Here is a 22,983-nt window from a genome sequence, read left to right on the forward strand (position 1 = left end):
GACCCAGTGTTTACTTTTATACCAAAACTTTCTTTTGTTGTGTATTTTAAAGTACCAGTTAGTATGTATTCTGTTTTAGTAATATTCACTTTAGATTCTGTATTTTTACAGAATATCTTCAATTCTTCCAAAGCTTCTTTCATTGAATTAATATTTCTAAAAATAAAGTGAGATCATCGACATGGTGAGCATGTTTCATTTCCTCACGAAATTAAAAGGTTTTTATTCCAAATAGTTGTTTATTCTTTTTTAGTTTCATAACCAGGATTTCAGCTACAAATAGATTTAATATGAAACACATTAGACAGCATTTAACACAATGATAGGTTGTATTGGCAAAGTTAATCATTATAACGACCATACAATTTGCGAAATGCTGCTTTTAAACGAAATTGTTGAAACCCCTGTACCATCAACTTGTTTGTCGTGTAAAGATTCTGAATATTTGAAATGAAAGCGCTATACCTTTACCAAACGTCTTCGTGCTTTATCTTTTTTTACCAAATTTCAAATTTCATACCACAGGCTACATAGTCATTGAGAATGGATATAGGATCATACAAGAAAGACATTGCAATTGAAATAATGTTAATAATATTTTTTATATAATGTACCGACATTGTATTGAGATCGTATATATATATATATATATATATATATATATATATGAAAAGGACCGTAACTCGAAATGATTGACTGCATATCAAACATATGCAGTAAACCATTTCGGGTTACGGTCCTTTTCAGAACTCTTTTGTGAATTGGGATGAATATCATCACGTCAGGATATTACTTTCAGAGAAGAATACTTCAGTTTTCCTTAAATGCCATTTTAAACTATGCTACATTTATAGTAGATGACAAAAAGAATGATGTAATGGGCAGGTCTCCATTCCCAAAACAGCAGAAATAAGATAAGTCTAAGGTAAAAATATGTTTTGAACAAACCGAAAGTTGAATTTCTTTGTTACGTACAGTTTTGTATCAGTTGAATCTAGTTAAAGTTAAAAGCAGCTGATTATAAAGATCGACAGACTTTTAAATGGCACCCTCTAACTTATTGCTAGATTTACGACCCATATCATAAACATTCATTTATATAGGGGCTTTATAAACACAGACAATTTGATTATGTATGAAACTCAAGGCAGAGGAATCGAGGCGTGAATCTCAATTTTTCTGCCTTGCGCTTTGAGGTGTAAAATGTTTAACATTAGTGGTGAATATAGACATTATAATGTCTTACATCGAGTTACCAAACATTTCAAAATAAGCTTTTTTGTAGAATGTACAAAGGATATGTATTGTTTCAACAATTCAAATATTTTCATTCGTGTTTAAGGTAACTCTATATTCGCATTATTATCTGATACAAGTCTAGATACTTTAGAAAATGTATTTATCTTTATTCATTAGAGTTAAAACTGATATTATCATAATTATACAATATTGAGGTCAACACACTTTTTAAGATGCGAGACATACATACATAATCATATCAACATCCGAAAATTGCAATTCTTCTTAAACAGCATCATCATAATTTCACAAAAATTAGTTATAACGAGATAAAAATTTCATGAAACTATTTCTTTACAAAAATATACAAAATATCTGGGGGGAAATAAAAGAAATTTATTGCATAGCAGACGAGCTTTAGAAATTAATGAAAACAGAGTTATTGCCCTTGGATTAAATCGGAAAACACTCCAACAAAATTTATGTTCCTATCATACATAGATTTAAATGAATCGTTGATGTTGCAAAATATTTGGACGTCACAGTAGGGTGGAATTACTTTTAATGGATTTTGTTTTACACAAGGACTGATCTCGACAGTTCATTGGAATTCATTTAGAAATGATTTCAAGTTACATTTCACAGACTTACAGTGGCATAGACTATTTCAATCAAAATAAGGTGTATTACTTTGTTATAAAACATTAAAATAATCCAATGAACTTTATATCATACAAGAATTATTATAGCTTTAAGTGTTGCATATATTGTTGGTCCGGATTTTATATATCCAGGTCTCCGAAATCATGTCAACAAGTCAGGATATCATAGTGTGTGAAGTTTGTGAGATTGAACCTCTTCAGCACTTCTGCAATCAGTGTGAAGTTCGTCTGTGCAACAACTGTGTCATTTCACATCTGAGTTCTGAATCTGTAGAAGGGCACACCATTGTTCGATATAAATACAGAGATGCTCGGAATGTTAAACCAAGGCAATGCTCAACACATCGAACCGAAAACAAAACGCTATTTTGCAAGAGCTGTGTTGTTCAAATATGTACGAAGGGACTTTTAGAACATGTGGAACACGAAATCACGGATTTAAGACAGTGTATACATTCGGAATATGTGGATATTGACAAAAATATGGGCTTTTTGAGGACAACGGTTCAACCAGATATTGAATCTGGTATTGAAAAACTGAACCAAATTTATGAAGAGGCTAGCAAAAGATATGACCAAGAACGTCAAAGAATGATTGATGCTGAGAAGGTCTTACATGACAAAGTCACGGCGGCTATGAAAGCTTTGCTCGATGAAATGGAAACCAGAAGAAATGAAACTTTGACACGATTGACAGATTTGAAAACGAATAGCAAGGCAAAGCTGCAAACTATTGATCAATTCATCGATAAATGTGAAGCTGCAAAGAAATCTGTTGAAGACATTCTAACAATCAAGTTTGATGAAGGCCTATTGGATATGGATCACTCGGTTGGGCTGGTATTTCCACAATATGTTTCTCCAAACAAGTGGACTGTTGACGTCGGGGCATTCAAAAGGTAAAATTCCACATCTCTGAAATTGATCAAATTTGAAGTATAGCGCACTTGGTATGCAATTTCGCCTACATAAATACTTTTTTCTTGAATATCATTTTTTACAACTATTCTGCTGTACAATGTCAGTTTATACTTGTGTTTACCCAAATTACTCAATAAAGATATCTATATGTTGATAGTATCTTTATTTGATAAGCATAAACATCACCGTGATTATATAGAGTATATAGTAGATGTAACGTAATGGGCCTAAAATGCAAATTGTTGCAAAAGGCCACCCTAAACCAGAAATAAAACACTGAAATTGTTTTACTTGAGTATGACTGTACATAAGTCCATTTGAGGAAATTTGGTTTAAGTTGACCCTCTTGTTGAGAATGGCTAAAATATGAAAAAATCGTTTTTGAGATTTAGCAGACTGTCATACGTTCAACCCTTAAACTTAAAGCCTAGTGGTTTAGGTTTTCGGTAATCTTACTCTTAACACATACATTCCGAGTACAAGTCCAATATTTTCCCATTCTATTTTTTTTTTTTTTTTTTTTTTTTGCTTTTCATTTTTTGGGGGAGTCGTTTTCTTGAGGGGTGTGTGTGTTATAAATGTGATATATATTATAACAAATATTAGTAATTTTCATCATAGCTTCTAATATTTGCAAGTTGCGACTTAAGGGGATATGATTGTGACGTTTTTTAAGTCACTGCGGAACTCGAACTAACGTTCGTAGGTCATGATTGTCGTGACATATATTGATTATGACTTTGACTAAAGTCATATTTTCGAAATACAAAAGCATAAATCACAACAGTTAGGGCATTATTTTGATTAAATATTTTTTTATGAATGCCGTTATGACGTTTTTTTTTAAGGAAATATGAGGTAACGACATAAGCGCGTGATTTTTGACGCCATGTTTACGTTACGTTGACAGCAGACAGAGTTTGACAGATGTCGTGGTACCACATGTTATCATATATTTCTAGACCTGTGTATTTTGTTCAAAATAGACTCAAAATAGAAATGAAAGACGAAGTCGTAACACGTTGAACAGAATCTCTGCACAATTTTAAAAGTACATATAGCCAAATTGAACGACAATAATTATACTTGGGACTAAACAATTCTGCAAAAATTTTATCATACCAGAGTAATAATAAATATTTTGTATTATATTCCGAGATTTCGTAAATAATAAAAATAATTGAAAAATATATTTACCCGAGGACTAAACATTTTGTCGGCACATAGGTACATGTGGTACCGATTACGTGTATACCTCTACCGGTACATGTATATACTGTGTCTGCGTCTTGTGAATTATTTAATGCAATTCATTGGTTCATCTGATACATGTAACCTCATAAGTAGATATATACAAAGCATTTACGAATTATTTAGCACTGATTTCTGCATATATGCATGACGGAATTTAATTACCGATGGATTTACTCATCAGAGAAAATGAAAGTCCAAATGAGGTGTGTTATGCATGCATTTTTTGCAAAAATAATTGAAATGTACGTAAGTTTAATTGCTTATTTGAATCAAAATTATATGTATTGTTAGATGTTTGGATTTGAAATTAGATCGGCCGATACGTGTCGAAACACCTAGATGTCATAAAACGGAGGAAATGCGGAATAGGCAAAATCAAAACTTACTTTATCATCCTGTAGCTGCTCTCATCAAATAATGATTGAATGCTTTAAAAAATCTAACATAGTACATGTATTTTACCCATCTAATTTTCATTTGCAGATCGGGGGAGGGGGGTTGACTTAAACAAGTGTTCTAGATTGCCCCTGCTCGACTTTGAAACGAGCATATTTGTTACGCAAATTCCCTATTCAAAGAGACCCAATTTCACCCCCTCCGCAGATGCGTAGAAAGAAAACCAAACGTTTAATTATAATTCTTGTATAAATAAATAATAAAGATGGGGATCTAGAGGGGATGAAGCACTAACACCCCCCCCCCCCCCTTAGGCATCTGATCTCACTTCTGGTATGTCCAGGGTTCCGAGTTTGTCCAACTCTTTAACTCTTTATTTTGTATTCCTTATAGGAGTTATGAGATTGATCACTGTTCGTTTTCTTCAACTTTCATTAATAGTTAAATTATATCAGTTGAAACTTTAGAATAACTACAATCAATAGCAATCAAATAATTTACACATACATCTAAAACAATATTTGCAGTTTAGAGCGGTACATAATGTAGATCTGCGATACGTAATTTCTTTACGTGAGTATCTAGTTGAATCATTAATGATCTAATTAGTATGTGTCCATCATCCGTTGATTCATGTCCATTCTATTGTATTTTTCACAGTTTACACTTTTACTATAATGAATTACATGCACTGATTCAATTACAACTAATGGCACAAGACTATCTTAGATTATTAAATACTAAGGCGCAATTACGGTATCAATATCGGATGTCAGATTGCTACTTATTTGAATTATTTTTTTTCAAAGCACAAGAAGGTTGTGTTCAAAACAATTCGAGCCAAAGTTCTTCTTCTTGTGGTTAAAGATTCACTAAAGTATTAAAGTTTTAATGAGATCAGAACATTTAGGTTGGTCGGTGATAGGATTTTTAATATGATTTTAAGTGGGTTTTTTTGTTTATTTGGTTTGGTATCTTTATGCATTCTTTATATGAAATTTCAAAAATTCTATATACATTCATACAGGATATGGTTTTTTTTGGCGTTTATCTGAACAATTTACGCTCAAAGTGCAAAATAAAAGAAAGACAGAGGAAATTCAGACTGTTTTCTTTCCAAATTGAATTCGTTTTCATACCAACTAAAATATTTTCACAAATTAACCACTTTTAAGAACATAAGATTTAAACATTGTGTTTGATGTTTTAAAAAAATGTGTTTTACAGGGGAAAAAAACACACCAAAAAACAGTCCGATTTATTTGTAGCAATTTTCAATGACCTCATATGACCTTCAGTTCATCATATCTTTTTATCCAATTCATTGACATGCCAATATTTTTGGTTATTCCTGTAGCTATGGATGCCATCTTTAACTCATAGTAAAATAATTAAAATCTAATTACATTCAGTAAATGTTTTTGACCATTTTCCTACAAAACTCTATCCTCAAAAAGATATTTTTAGAGGCGCTGAGGAAATTCGGACTGAATTTTGGGCAATTTGTTTTTGCGTTACGTGGAACATATTTTCACATCATAGTGTCTGCACATAGACTGTTTGTATGATGATCATTAAATATAGCCATATTACAACCTGTTTGTTTGTTGTACATATTTTTGGATCCGCAACTGCTAAATTTTGGCCTTTTGTGTTTTTTCAACATTGTTAGGTTCAGGGGTTGTTTCCATGGAAACGAACTCATTTACATGTATAAAAATTGTCATTTTTCAAACAGGAGAGATCTCCTTTCTATGATAAAATGATTTTCAGAAAAATCTAATTACTTTCATCTCAGCATCATATCCCCTTAAAGAAAAGGAATTTATTCCGAGATCAATGTAGTTCCGTTTGTTTACACTAACCTGTTTCTGTGTGCACAAGATTATCAAACCGTAATGTGACTGACGAAAAGCTAAACAAACACTACAAGAAAAGGGTCACAAATGCACAACATGTAATAAGTAAAATTACACCAAGGGAGGAAAATAACTGTTATACAGTTTGACTTCTCAAAGGTAAATATTAAAAACTCATGTAGCAACTGTCATATGATATTTAGCGAAAGCTAAACACTCGAATTATCAACCAAAGACAAATGAACAGATGGAATTTATTAAAGGTGCTGCAGCCATGCCAGAAAAAGACAGTGAGCTAGCTAATGCCATATGCAAAAGGTTTTTTTTTTTGTGATATGAATGCACCTATGAAATTAATGTACTGTTCATCTTTCCACATAGGAACATGGTTTATTGATTAAAAAACGACTCATATAAATGTCAGTAATGCTAAACGGCGGCTGTTATTTATCTTGTTGAACGAAGCATTAAAAACGTTCGCCTTACATTTGAAAATAACACGCCAATCTATTATTGGAAACCGGTGTTTTCCCTTTAGATTTCTGAGCCGGCCGTTTCGTCAGAAAAGCGCTATACCTATTTGTAAATGTGCAATTTGGTTGCCTTTTATTAGAAATATAATCCAATTTATACTCAGTTTCTCTTTCAACGGAAGATATTTTTCAAAATCATGTTTCAGTTTATTCCCAACTCTCTGAGTTACAAACCTGATACTAGATTTCTCAACTTCATAAATACCCCTAGAAGACTCATTGCAGGATCCAGTAAATATTCCAACAAGCCCTCACGAAAAATTCACTGCTGTGAAGGACAAATTTTAGACGCGTTGTTTCATAAGTTATGATAGAGATGAAGAAACTCAACAATGAATTCTCAAAATTTCCAATGAATCTTTTTAAAACTTTAAATCACAATTATTTCCTTAAAACATTTCAACGCACTACAACACCATTTGTTGCAATAAATCAAAGACTAGTGTTGTATAGTACATATGCACTAGATTTAGATATGTGACCTATTTTCTGAGAATATGGAAAAAACGTTCTATTTTGGATTGGTTGGTTGTATATTGTATAACGTCCCTCTCGAGAATTTCTTACTCATATGGAAATGTCACTACTGGCGGTGAAGGGCTACAAAATTTAGACCTTTGTTTAACGCTTACGACGTTTGAGCAGAGAGAAATCTGTATCTACTCTCGAGTCGATAGTCATATAGTATCAGTTTCTATTAGAACTCCCGAAGGTCAACTAAAATATAATAATGACAATGAAAAATACTGTGAAGAAATATATGTTAAAAATTCCCTACTTTTGTATTTCAAATAAAAAACGCGTTGGAGAAAAGGAAAACATCATTCTGCAGCGAGAGAAAATGCTACTGTTACGTCATAGGTGGTGTGATAGGCAAAGCGCAAAGACATTTCCTTGTTCTTAGGCAACGATTTAGCTGGTAATAAAATTGTATTAGATGCAAGGTGAAGATAACGAACAGTGATCAATCTCATAACTCCTATAAGCAATAAAAAATAAATAGTTGGGCAAACACGGAGCCCTATATCCTGATCAGGTAAACGGAGTTAGGGTTAGGGTTGATCACATACTTTGTCGCGTCCAATGCTAATGACTGTGTGGTTACCAGAGCGATGGCCAGAAGACGAGAAATGGAGACTGACCATGTTCAAGCCTTTAATACGGTTAATTTATATCATGAAATTGATCTTGGTGATACTTCCCTTTTGACAGTTTACCAGTTAAGAAAGTATGCGAGGTCAAACAACCATTTGAAAAGAAAGGTGACGATAACGAACAATGATTGAGAATTCTGATACTTCAGCAATTAGAATATTCGAAACGTTTTCATTGCATGAAATTAATCAAAATTTGAGAACTATTTCAAATATATGAGGCATAATTGAGATATTGTTTGAGAACTTCACGAATCTACCTGGTATTATAATTTATTTTGAAATAATATGACAGAGCGCGAGAACAATTTAAAGCACGAAAACAATATGGAGATTAAAAATCCATGTAAGAATATTTTGAACACATGATAAACGACTTATCTTAAATATCTTTAGAAAAAACAGTATATACATGTGCTATTCGTTTCTTTTATTCCATACATACTGGTACACAATAAAATCCTACTTATCTGGACCCAGTTGCAAAACTGACAGTTAATGTCTAAGTTATACCTATACAGATGCAAGAGTCAATGAGAAATTAACTGTCAGTTAAAGTTAACTAACCTTCGTACAATTGGATCCAGGTAATTAGATCATTAAAAAACTTTATCATCTTCACATGAAAGGTGAAGATAACAAACGGTGACCAATCTCATAACTCCTACAAGCAATACAAAATAGAGAGTTGGGCAAACACGGACCCCTGGACACACCAGAGGTGGGATCAGGTGCCTAGGAGGAGTAAGCATCCCCTGTCGACTGGTCACTCCCGCCGTGAACCCTATATCCTGTTCAGGTAAACGAAGTTATCCGCAGTCAAAATCAGTGTGCCAGGAACGGCTTAACAATCGGTATGAAACACGTCAGACGGCATTTGACCCAATGATAGGTTGTTTTGACGAACTAGATCAGTATAACGACCATAGAATTTCCAAAATGCTGACATGTAATAAGAAAGATAGCATCTATGTTTCTTCTGAGTTTAATATTTAAGTTTTGAGTGCCATAGCATGCTAAAATCATATGAATATTTCAAAATGGAAAGGCCACAGACTCTAATGCCATTCTCCATATTACAAGGTGATCATTCTCAAAGTTCCAAATACTCCCTATAAGTTCAAGAGGAAAACAGTGCATGGATATGAGTTTCAAGTTCCTCTATTCTCTTGAGAAAAAAGAAACCTTGCTGATTTACAAAGCATGATTTTAATTCAATTTCGGAAACTGAGTTTTTAAACTACATGTATATGTTTCCTTTGTTTAATTGAATACACTATCTATGAACTCTTTAACCCTGTTTTACCATTATTAAGTTATTATTACAAATGAGTTACCATTATTGCTTCTTCATTCAGGTAATTACTATCTCTGTCTTGTTTCAAGTTCACCAGAGTTAAGCTTTTCGAAACCCACGCCTCCGTCTTTCAATACTATCAGTACTTTGATTTTAAGAAGAAGAATTTCTTTGGAAAAAAGACAGGGCTCACCCACAAAATTCGAAAACATCAACGATAAATCAAGATAAAGTCCTGTCTTTTATTTTGCACGCTGTTGTACTTTTCATGCTAGAGTACTTGAATCAACTCAAGCCTGTCTATCGTAATGTCATTGTTCTAGCTATTTGCAATTAGTACGGTGTCTTTATTTCAAATGAACAAATATCCAGTCATTATCGACAGGCTTTCATCCCTTAAGGTAGCTATTGATAGCTAGCCCCAAAAAACCCACTCATTGAATTTTTTTTCAATTTTATTTATTATAATATTTGGACTTTATCCTAAAACATATTAAAAAATCAACAAAAGTAATCAGGTTAATTTTTGAGGAAAGCGAGATTGAAATCCCCTCTTTTGCAGTCCCAAAAGGGAAAAAATGCCAAAATTGAACAAATTAACATAAAAGCCAATAAAAAATTTATTGACACCAGAAATATTGTTTGTCATATAAAGTTATGTAAATTAAACACAAACAGATCAAAAATCAATATTAATTAGGAATTCAAAATGCATCTAAGGAAAACATTGGGATGATTCGACTTGGCAATTGGCCAAATTTACCCATAATATGGCGTTTTCAAACACTATCAGGCATAAATTTTCTGACAACAAAAAAATTCTGCTCATAAAATTTCTGATTTTATTTCATTTTTACAATAAGTCAAGTAGTATCTAAAATATTGAATTATAGAAAAAAATATACCAAATGAGGTTTAATCTGAAACTATGTCAGATTTTGTAGCCCTACCCCCTCCCTTCCAGAAATGCATTTTATGAGATACAGTCAGCAGAGATAAACTACTGACCTTAAATGATTAAGCATTCCCAAATTACCACTTTGAGCATTCAACATCACAATACTAGAAGTTTCTATGAGCCATTTAAGAATGATCTATAGTGTGTGCTCTTGCCGTTGACCTTTTTGCACTCACAATAATTGCCTAAATATTTAGTTATTTTTTATACAATTTCTTCTAATAACTGGACCCAATACACATTTTTTGATAGAAATTGATATCACTATACAGTATAATACACCAAATATGTTTAAATAACCATTTCATATTTTAATAAATAATTAATATCAATGGAAAGAGACCCATGGATCACTAAGTCCATCTGAGCCATCTTGCCCTCACAGATAGGTGTGTCTTTTATAAATTTAAGATTCCTAATTGTAGTTTCACAATGAACCAAAAACTCATTATTGGATAACTGAGAATGCATGTATATTGCATTAACTAACTGTAATTTTAAGTGAAGGTCTATGTTCACTGTATGTATAAGGGGGGTGGGTGGGGGTGAATTAGTTCCATTATGAAATTTTTCTAAAAAATTGATGTACATTAATGTATCAATGATGTATGTTTCAACTAAATTCTGAATTACAAGGAAAATTCAAACACATTGATTGAAGTTATAAAATTGATATTCTATCATGTACACATTTTTCACTAATATATCTAAGAAAGAATAATCAACATTGAAATTTCCTTTACATCTATGCAATATTATTGTCTTTCAAAAGGCATGTACATGTAATACACGAGTACATGTACTTGTTTTCCCTTAAATTCACAATTTAGTTTAAAGTATGTTGTACAACATCCACTGATCTGAACTCACCCAAATTTTGCAGTAGTTCTTTAATCTTCGGAACTTGATCAAACATTTTTAAATTTGTAGAGTTGTGGGGGTCCAGGGGATATGTCATCATCACTGTAAATGGAGTACCTGTTCAAAATATAGATAAATATATTTAAATATAGCAAAAAAAGATGAATATCTGATATACTCAGAATTGTCTTTACAAATGCTTATCAAAAGAAAATATAGTACCTCTCTTGCTGTTATACTTGTTGACTCGAAATCCACTTCAACCTGCACTGGTCCTATCTAACCTCCCTTGGTCCGCAGGCTGATGCCTAGAAAAAAGATCATCATAATTGATATTTGCACAGTTAGGTCTATATTATACCATTGAGTAGTTAGACTGTGTCGGACAATGTGAATTTTAAAATTGTGTCTCAACACATATTCAGTGAAAATTTAAATACTGATGTTTCAAAATTATAAATTGCAATATGAGATGACATGTATATATGTTTCATAAACTGCCATAGACTTATCATATCTGTTTTATTTACAAAATGTGGGTCAAGAGAAGGGCATACGTGTAGTATACATATCTTACTTATACATACAGTGCATACATTTGCCTATGAGAGGGCATATATGCAGACTTGTGATTAATTTACATTATTTTTAAAAAGGTTTTGTCAACCTACATGTTTGTGTGAAACACGAAACCTCAGGTTTGATATATTTTTTAGGTCACTGAAATTTCAAAGTAATAGTATATGTATACTATAGTCTAGGGAATTATAATTCAACACATGTCCCCCCTCCACTTTCTATCCGGTTCCCTCATACCCCTAGATAGTAGGTCTATACAGATATTTGTTTTTCATTACTTTTATACATGTAGTTGAAGGTATGTTATTTTCGTAACGGTTATTTTCATAACGATATTTTCTTAATAAAAGAGTTGTGAGAGTCCATGTTTACAAATGTGGTATACATTTACATGACATCCGTTCGTTTACAATCACATGCACAGGTGGGGGTTATATTTTAAGCACACTTGGAATACATATATACATACACAATAACACATCTACTGTATGTCGTGTGTTTAAACTTACAGATGTTATTATAAATCGCGTTCTGAAATAGCAGAGGAAATGTGAGTTGAACTTTGGAATACAAATTGATGGCATTTTTTTATTCACCAAACGAAACTATGATTTCGTTGTCCAAGTTGAATGCATCCACCAACTTCCTCTTCTTGCAAGAAACTTTGTTTAGCCTCTCAATGACTGTATAAACAGTATTTAATCTCGCAGCATGCTGCACTCGGACATTACGATGTATCAACCAACAACTTTGTTTATGTAGCACATCTATGTACATGGATTGGTGGTTGGTTTGACATTTCGATTAGCAAAAAGTTTCACACAGATGAAACATTTGATCTACCATTATTACAGATATTGACATATACTTATGTGCTATGTGCTGATTTTCTCTAGACGAGTCAGTCACAGCAACAAAATACTTTCGGAATCCCTTTTTGTTTTTCGACTATTCTATGACGGAGTAAGGAATTCCGGAAAATAAATTAACGTGAAAATACATGTAATTCTTACTTATCACATGGTTGCTATCCGTCGCTACCTTAAACTTGGCTATCCTTGTGCGCTGAGGTCTGAGTGATGACTTAAGTGCACTGGTACCTTGTCCTCTTTTTACCTAGTACTCGACTATCGCTACACTATAGCCTCCGAGTATTCGACTTGGCTATCCGAGTTAAATTGACATCTCTAGGAAAACCATTTCAAAGTTTTTCAGCTTTGTAGTGGTATATAAGGCTTTTCAATGACACTAAGGTTCGAAATTATGTTAGGGTTGTTTTATCAGGTCACATGTTTCGTTAGACCATGACGTTTTCATAGTGTATTAAAACTTTTTATGAAATCCATCATTTTTGATAATGAATCATTCAACAAGATAATAATTATATGAAGTGCTGTGCCTTTAGAATTCAAAACGATTTATTATATTTTTACAGTATATCTACACGTCGGAGAATATTTGAGATAGATGTGGAAAACAATATTCAGTTACCTATTCCAGGCAGAGTGATGATAGAGAAAAACAACACGGTAAGAGTATTTTCTTTTATCATTGCTATAGTAATATTAACTCTATTTGCAAGATTGGTTGTATGGTTCTATATTTTTAATGCCACACCTGCTGTGACACTGCACCTCGGTTTTTTCGATTCCATCTGAAGGACCGCCCCATTTATGCCCCGTCTTAATACAAACAAGGGTTACTGAGGACCTATTCTGACTCGGATTGTTGGAATGCATACATCAATACACTTAATATGGATATCAGGCAAAATAGCCTTAGTTGGAAAATGATCAAAACAAACATGGGACAACCATACTTAATAAATATTCTAAAACTATACCATAATACAATAATTATTTCATTAGTCAACAAATGTATCAATAAGTTTAAACAGCAAGGACATAAATATTATGAGGAAAGAAAATCATTGTCAGAAATAATGAGATGTGACGATAATTCGCATCTGGTAAATTATATGTTTATGATAACTTATTAAGTATTCACGAAAATTAAATCAGAACAAATATTTCTTTCCGTATACAGGCAGAGTTGCACGTAAAGCAGCTAATCTCGAATTGTTTCAAATTTCGTATACTGGATACAGGTAAACTACCTGTTCCGCACGAGTTCATTTACCCCTTTATAATCACACAATTCGATCAAAACCTTTATACAATTAATACCTCATAAAACATCGGATATAAACACTAACACATGTTTATCTAAACATTCATAAATACATTAATTTATGTTCTTATTCACTAGATCAACGGAACATAGATTATTTACAAATATTTAAAAACCCAAACACGGATAAAGGAACTGACCCACCTGTGCTAGCGCAACAACCATCGATCAATAAAGACAAAAAGGATTACCCCCTCCCCTTATGTACATAATGTTTTTGTAACCATAAGTTGGTACTTAATATTTTCTGCTACATGTACGTAACCATTTTAGTCAAGTTTAAGTTCCATCGACCGTGCTTGTGTTTTTGTTTTGGATATTCGATCACAAATACCTTGATTAGCTGCAGTAGTAGCACCACCGGCCCAAGGACTATGCAGGACAAATTTTGATTCATCTAACTTCATCGATGTGATAGCGCCAAGAAGAATCTCTCGAGCTTTAGTATAAGATCAGCACTTTAGTGAAAGGCGAAGTTAACGAAAAGTGATTAATTTCGTAACTCCTACAAGCAATACAAAATAGATATTTGAGGAATTCCTCTTAATACATAGGTATTAGAGGATTTACATTGAGTGATAGGCCTAAACAAATATTCATTAGATTGATCACTAGGGTTTGCATGATAAGATATCGTCTGGTCATTCTCACAGAACAAGTGGCTTCCTCCGTCTTTAATGATCTGTGTTACTTTTCTAGATAAAAAGGAACATATAATTATCCTGCAAACAAATATCTGTCAATGATCTTGTTGTCTAAGTATATTTGGAGTTGTGGGACTTGTTTTATTCAACAATTTGTTGCCCGATGGTTCTGTGGCAACCTTCTCTAACAGTCGCAGCCAGTTCAGATGAACACGTTCAGATGTTCAGTCACTTTATGCGTCCAGCTGATTGCATAAAATGTCTTATCTATGGTTCTTTAAGATTTCCAAGGATTCTTAAGACTTGCAAGATACAACGAGACATTGAAATCGCAGGAAAATAAGAAATGTGATGCGATAAACACCAATTACGAAATCTTGGAAATGGGTATCCATACTAGTTTCTTGTATTGCAAGATTTTGATTTCAGACAAAGACAGAAAAATTTTCGCGAGAGATTGTAAGGTTTGCATTGAAATCACCCGCGATGATTTACATTTTACACATTTGAAAAGATCTGGAAAACTAGAGGAACATTGTTTGGACAATCAAGGCTCGTCGTACTTAGACCTTGTCGATATGCACGTTCATTGTCTTTCTAATACCTGATCTTGCCAGCTTGAATAGAAAATCTGATTTAGGGTCTTGACATGAGAAATAATGAACGAAATAATTTTGACTATGTTTCTTAATGAATCAAAGCCTTGTTAAATAAAAACAAATATATATAAATGTGAAATCATGAAGCCAAGACCTTGCCTTCAAAAGCCACATCTTTCATATTCATCCACACAGTTTAACTGCTATTGATCTCGATTTAAAACAGCCAGAACCAAATTGGCCAAGTTTAAATACATTTTGATTCGGTGCAAATTCTAGGATGTCAAAAACATATTATTTGTATTCCATGGTTTAATCGATCATTGAAAACCAGAAGGCTCCTGATGGCCATTTAGAAGAACAAGACTACCGACACATTTACACATATAAATGTGATTTATAGCTCTCATGACACCTGACAAGGAAATAACTGCTGGAAATACCAAGCAGAGGAAAGAGCAGACGATAATACCACAAGCAGAGACAAACACAGGTGCTCCAATGGTATGCGCTGACACAGACCACCATGGATAGAACAGCGAAGTGCAACAAGAAAATGGCAACAAGGAGAATCTACCATCTGGTGACGACTTTAATGGCGTAGAAAAATCAGAGAAATCCACGCCGACAGAACCAGTAGAGGGAGACAGTATAAAACAAGATACTACGCCAACATAACCAGATTAAGAAATTCCAACAGAACCAGTAGAGGGAGACAATACAGAACAAAACAATACTGACACAGAATCAAAGGGGAGAGAAAATGCAAGGTGAAGATAACGAACAGTGATCAGCATAAAATACTGATCAAGATAATACTGACGCAGAACCAGAGAAATTCACGCCAACAGAACCAGTAGAGGGAGACAATATAATACTGATGTAGAACAAGAGAAACAAACTAGAACAGAATCAGTAGGGGGAGACAATATAAAACAACAAGATACTGACGCAGAACCAGAGGAACAAACTATAACAGAACCAGAGGGGGGGAGAAAAATCAGTACAGCACACTACTTACACAAACCTTCACGAGGAGGAACAGACGTCATCACCCACGACACCTGACACGGAATGAACTGCTGGAAATACTGAGCAGACGATAATACCACAGAGACAAACACAGGTGCTCCAGTGGTAGGCTTTGACACAGACAATCAAGGACAAAACGAGGAAGTGCCACAGGAAAATGGCAACAAGGAGAATCTACCAGCTGGTGACGACTTTAATGGCGAAGAAAAACTTAAAGAAACGGATCCAGAGCCCAAAAAAGAGATCAATCAGCAAGAACCTCCAAATCAGGAGAAAAAACGGCCGTCATCAGAGACGATGAGACCTACCGATGATTTGCATCCACTAGGTTATCTTTACATGTGTTTTTGTTCATGATTTGGTGACCATGGATAGTAAAATGTATAGTTTGTTTTTTTGTTTATAGGAGGGAAATGAGGAGGGTGATGTATTTCTTGATGCAAAAGAAAAGACTGAAAAGGTCGACGGTCTCTTCATTGAAGTAAGTTTTCCAATGTGTAGTTGTCACTAAAAATAATTTCAGGGTTCAGTGTTTTCCCTGCATAATCCCGAGACTGAGTGAATTTGATTTGCAGATTTGATTCGTTATTTATTGATCAGGAAAGTACAATAATGCGCTAGGGTAGGGCAACCCGTATACTTGTATGGAAACTTAATAATCAGCTATAATATTTAATTCATAGTAGTATACTCTTACATTTCGTAGGGTAAAGGGAGATTGGTTTAATGCCCTGCTCCGAAAATTTTCACTCATATTGGCGGTGAAGGGCTGCAAATCTTCAATCTATGCTCGGCTCTTACGGCCTTTGAGCAGTGAGGGATCTTTATTGTGCCACACCTGCTGTGACACGGGATCTTGGTTTTAGCGTCTCATCCAAAGGACCGCCCCGTTTAGTTTCCTCCTATATTTACGACAGGCAAGGGGTACTGATGACCTATTGTAACCCCCACGGGACGGGTAAAGAAGGGGTTTGGCTTTTCACAGATTGACCTTTGGCTGACCCCGGAAAGTGATGTACCTCGCGGCGGATAGTTGACAAGTGTATCAAGGTGCTTATTTCTCTTTTTTTTAAATTATGCATGTATGAATTTTACATATACCCGCTTGCAAGCCATCACTTCTACCCGGCGTCATACTAAAACCGTATGTACATGTAATATTACTAGTAAGAGTAGTATAGGGATTTTAAAAATACGCGAATAATATCAAACTCTGTGAACGTTAGCGTGAGAGAAATGGTTTAAGTATATCAGTACCAGTATAATAATATGTTCATCTAGTGACGTGTAATAGTGCAGGGGAATGTCTTTATAAAAGTACTTGGTAACCTAACGCCTTGCCGGAGAAACGGACCAAATTGCTACGTGCTTCGTTGTTTATGCATTTGTGTACGGGATTTGGACATATTTGCTGCCGACTATGATTTTACATTAAAAGTTATATTTCATAAGGAACTGTCTTCTTATTTGGAATTTCTCGTAGAATTAGTCACGCAAGAATTCTGATATTTGTTGAGGAACTCTAAATAATTTCAGGGTCCGTGGCTTGTTGCATGTTTGGTTTCAAGTCGATTTTCATTTTTCATGCGTCATTAATTTTTTACAGCATACTAGTATATACGCTAAGCTAAAAATAAAAAAATTCTATTCATGGTGGAAAAAAAGTCACGATCATAGTTCAAATTCCCTCGATAGCTCTTTAGTCTAGATTTACATTATTCACGACACGATCGTCTGTGGTTTAGGATCTTCCCAAAAAAGTAATGATACAGATCTGCAACTTTTGTTTTGCTAATTTGCAGAGTTTATGGTTATTTTGATACCGATTGCTGTTAGTTAATTGAATGCATTACATTAAAGCAGTTGCTGTAATGTATGTGATACCATTTACGTACGTGTGATAATTTGCCAGTACCATTTAGTCATAGTATACCTAAATTGATGTATTTATAGAAAATGCAATATTCTTTGACTAAGATATTTCGTCTGTCATTTACTTTAAACTCAATGCTACATATAAAAGTAAAGACATGAAATAATTTCACATTCACTATTTCAGCCATCTATCTTCATTGGTGGCGTTTCTATAGGAATAGAAAATCACAATTGTAACTTACTATCGTTCCAATAACAGCAGGTCACTTTGTTTGATCGATCAGGCAGGCTTCATACATTGAATAAGTTTCAATAAAAGTGATTTTGGATGACTAATTGTCATTTGAACATGCAACTGATTTGTCACTGAAAGCAAAAGTAAAACTATGTGAAGCTCGTCCCAATATTTGCACGCTCGAACAAACGAAGTGACACACTGGTTTTGGAACGATAGTAAAACAACATATACATAAATCTCGTCCGGTGTCCAGTCGACGTCTTGAAGACATTGACAAAAGTTTTGCCAATAACAACTACTTACTTTAATCTATAGAATCCAGACCAGCAGCCGACGGTTAATCTACTGGAGAATTGTAGCCGATATAAAACTGAACTTCAGCTAGGCCTAGACTTAGAGGGAGCCCAGAAGGAATATCAAAACCTTCTAAAACGGACGAAAGAAATGCAGTCCCTGGAATCAGTTTCACAAGTATGAACCCCATTTGAATTTGTTAATGGCATGTATTCTTTAAATTATTTCCAAATTACGCATAATGGAAAACACCAATCTTGCAAATGTTTGTAATTCAGTGCTTTGCTGCACTTTTTAGCTCACCTGATCTGAATTTTTGATCATTTTTGTTCGACGTTTGTCTGTCCGTAACTTTTTAACATTTTCAACTTGTTTTCTGGAACTACTCGACCAATTTCAACTAAACTTGCTCTAAAGCATTTTAGGATGAAAGGGGGTTAAAATTCTTCAAATGAAGAGGTACATCCTTTTGTAAAGGGAGATAATGACGAAATAGTGAAATTATGGCATCTTCTCAAGAATAACTGAACCAGAAAAGACAATTACTTATGTGAAAGATTTCTTGAGGAAGAAGAGTTCACAATTGTTCTAATCATGCCACTCTGGGGTAGGATGGGACCACAATGGAGGTCAAACTTTCACATGGTGATAAAGGATATACCTTTAAAAATCTTTTTTACAAGATCAACAGGGCCATGATGAGTCATATTACATGTAATATGCAAGTATCCTCTGGTGGTAGGATGGGGCCACAATAGGGGAAATCTTTTATATATGGGAATACATATATGTAGGGAAAATTATTAAAAATCTTTCTGTAGAGCAATATTGGCATAATTAGTCATATTAATATGCAAGCATCCGTAGGTAGATTAGGTTCAAGTTTGTCCATAGCACGCCCCCGAGGCATCGTCGCAAACCACGGTTTTGAGTCCACGCACGCTACCTCAATGATTAGAAGCACCCTTGGGTAACCGACGATGGGCCCTGAGGGTAGGATGGGGCCACAAAAGGGAAGAAATGTCTATACAGGATTACATAGTGAAAAATTGTTTAACGTATTTTTTTCTCTCTAGAGCAACAGTGTCATCATCAGTGACATTAATGTGATATCATCCTCAGGTAGTGATGATTCTAGTTTACTTAAATCATGGACGTGGAGGGTAAAATGGGGCCACAATAGGAGATTAAATTTTTACATGAAAAGGTGAAGATAATGAACAGTGACCAATCACATACATCTAAGTCCTATAAGCAATACAAAATAAAGAGTTTGATAACACGGACCTCTGGATATACCAAAGGTGGGATCAGGTGCATACAAGGAGCAAATATCCCCTGTCGACCGGTTAAACCCGCCGTGAGCCCTATATCTTGATCAGGTAAACAGAATAATCCGTGGTCAGAATCATTGTACCAAGAACAGCCCAACAATTGGTATGAAACATGTTAGACAGCATTTGACCCAATGATAGGTTGTATTGACGAACTAGATCATTATAGTTTGTGAAATGCTAACTTTAAACAAGACTGTCGAAGTACATGTAACATCAACTTTTTTGTCAGAAGCGTGCCTCAATTTGAAAACTGATCATACACAGAACAAGCTCTTGTGTATCAAATCAGTTGAGAGATATAAACACCATATGCAGGTTGTAATGGAATACATGTTGATGTATGGGGATTTTCAAAAAATCTTCTCCTGACCAGCAAGTCTGTGATTAGTAATATTGATATGCAAGCATCCTCAGACACTGCAGACTCCTGTTTCTTCCAATCGAGGCACGAGGTGTTACTAGGATGGGCCTCAATTATAGGGGTTACAAAATTGATGCATTTAAATATAATTTTAGAAAATTGTCTTATCAGAAACCACTGGCAATGATTAATCATAGTGATATGTAAGCATTCCAATGTAAAGCAGATCGATATTTGACCAGGGTTGTGCTTCAATTTGAATTCAGAGTTATAGATGAGGTACTTTTCCAGAAGAGCAGGACCCTACTCCTAATTAAATGATGTTAATATGTAAGCTTCCGAAAGTGTGCGAGTCCCTTGTTGTTTTTTTTTAAGGACTCTTGGGTTAAGTTGATCCTAAAATCTGAGTGACCAAAGTACATAGATATTAAGGAAAATCTTAAACCATCTTTATACAAACATCTTCTCCAGAACAGCAAGTTCTTGTTAGTCGTGTTGATATTAAAGCATCCCCACATTGTGAGGATTCAAGTTTGGTAAAATCGTAACCCCAATGGGGCTAGCTGGGGGCATACCATTGATTCAATACGCAAGAGCTTGTTTTGCGTGTGGTCAGTCTTTAAATCGAAGAAAGCTACTGACAAACAAGTTGATGGCATAGGGGTTTCAATAATTTCGTTTAAAGTCAGCATTTTGCAAATTCTGTTGTCGTTATAACGATCTAGTTTGCCAGTACAACTTATCATTGGGTCAAATGCTGTTTGACGTGTTTCCTACTGATTGTTAGACTGTTTGTGGCTCGCTGATTTTGACTACGGATAACTCCGTTTACCTGATCAAGATATAGGGCTCACGGCGTGTATGACCAGTCCACAGGGGATGCTTACTTTTTCTAGGCACCTGGTCCCACCTCTGGTATGTCCCGGGTTCCCTGTTTGCCCAACTGTCTATTTTGTATTGCTTATGGGATTTATCAGATTGATCACTGTTTGTTATCTTCACCTTTCATTGGTTCAAAATTTGGAATGGGGTGGGGTGGGGGTAAACCTCTTTTGCAAAATATCAGATCCAAGTTCACTCAGGTGAGCATTGTGTCCCATTGGCCTCTTTTTATCAGATGCAGAAGAATGAACCGCCGTCTGAATTAAATTATGTGAATGAAGACCAACGCAGGGAGGCTCCGATGCTCTATGGCGTTATCAGTATTGTTTCTGAGAAATGTCTGAAATCCACCTGGAGGGATGCTGTGAGAGAATTCATAACCTTGACAACGTATTCCAAATCAGAACCTCAGTGCTCGAAAAACCAGAAGGTAGTTGTTTTATTTAGCATGTTTGATTATTTGATAATGAGATTGCGAAATGTCTCCGATACACATTTTGTGTTGTTTGCATTTTCTTTTGACACACGAGCACATGATGCACCTGCACTTGATTGGCGAAACTCTTAAATCACGTGTAGTGCCCATGTGATACAGTAAGCATCTTAAGCGTTTTATGATCTATGTCACACATGTATATGTAGGTGTTGTTACGATGCGTGATCAAACATTTTACAGCGGACACATGCGTCAAGTGTCTTTGTATTGACAGCTGACAGTGATGGTAGGTCCACGAGGTTTGTAATGAATGTAACAGACAGGTGAATGTAATTGTAGAGACCACGATCCTCCTCTGGTTACCAAAAGAAGAAACAGAAGGAGTATAGAAACAACATAGAGAAGTTGCTTGACCAAGAGTGGCAGTCAGACTTTATTCCTAAATCTGCTGTGGAATATGATTACCGACATTTCTTTACCTCGGAAAGCGTTCTCAGGTCCAGTTTCCCAGACGCCGTAAGTAGCCAGATGGTTTTGCACATTTAAAAAAATCTTTACTTACTACATCTTGGAGAAAAATTTAATACGCAACTTCCGAGATATCAGCTCTTCTGTGATGGAGGTACGTAAAGTGTTCTGTTGAACGCTTGGGTGGGTACAAGATGTATACATATACTATAGGCTAGATATGTGAATACGGATAAAAGTAATGAAAGAGTAAAATTTGCTTACATCAGCCATTGGTTTACATCAAACTGACCATATCAAGAATAATATTTGTTTAAATTAGGCCATTAAATTAAATATGAAATTATTTTTTTATTTCCTCCTCTGCACGAGTGATATTTCAATCTTAGAAAAATTGTGATTTTCAATTTTTTTAGCTAATTTATTATTAAATACGAATAAACTTACTGATATTGTGTGTCCCTGCAGATTGGGTGGTTGCATAATGTTTGATAATCGGCCTTAAGGCAATACACGATGGCAGCGATAAGCATTTGTAACCAACGCATGTGGACGATAATATGCTTTGCGTCTCACTGTGCGTAAGAGTTCAACAAAGGGAAAGAACTATTGTTATGAGTTATGAGATTGATCACTGTTCGTTATCTTCACCTTGCATTGGGCAACTCAGAAATTGCGTATTAAAAGGGCATGGTCAATTTACAATCACAGTTATTAAAAATGAATTGATATATGCAATAGGTAAAGTTCACGTATAGCTATATATCCATAAGTCAAAAATACAGCAATGATATTTGACCTCATTTATCTATTAAAAATAAATTGAAAACACAGACAGACAAATATATGATTTGTATAATGTATAATTCATAATCAAAGTGCACATCCATGTATGTACAATGCAAAATAAAATA

The 22,983-nt window shown here is 34.6% G+C and overlaps 1 protein-coding gene across 2 annotated transcripts in view; it reads left to right on the plus strand.

Moving 5' to 3' along the window:
- LOC125679555 (uncharacterized) overlaps positions 1-22,983 on the plus strand; it is a 37,088-nt gene that overhangs the window by 4,271 nt on the left and 9,834 nt on the right. The window contains exons 1-7 of one of the 2 annotated variants that reach the window (XM_048918866.2): positions 729-925; positions 2,034-2,800; positions 13,149-13,242; positions 16,585-16,659; positions 18,607-18,762; positions 21,401-21,595; positions 21,941-22,117. In XM_048918866.2, the coding sequence (XP_048774823.2) occupies positions 2,046-2,800; positions 13,149-13,242; positions 16,585-16,659; positions 18,607-18,762; positions 21,401-21,595; positions 21,941-22,117 (1,452 nt within the window). In that variant the 5' untranslated portion in view covers positions 729-925; positions 2,034-2,045. Of the gene's footprint in view, positions 1-728; positions 926-2,033; positions 2,801-13,148; positions 13,243-16,584; positions 16,660-18,606; positions 18,763-21,400; positions 21,596-21,940; positions 22,118-22,983 lie in introns of those variants that run through there. The other variant, XM_048918867.2, reaches the window with a different exon arrangement.

The sequence above is a fragment of the Ostrea edulis genome, chromosome 2 (assembly GCF_947568905.1).
Source record: "Ostrea edulis chromosome 2, xbOstEdul1.1, whole genome shotgun sequence".
Taxonomy (NCBI): domain Eukaryota; kingdom Metazoa; phylum Mollusca; class Bivalvia; order Ostreida; family Ostreidae; genus Ostrea; species Ostrea edulis.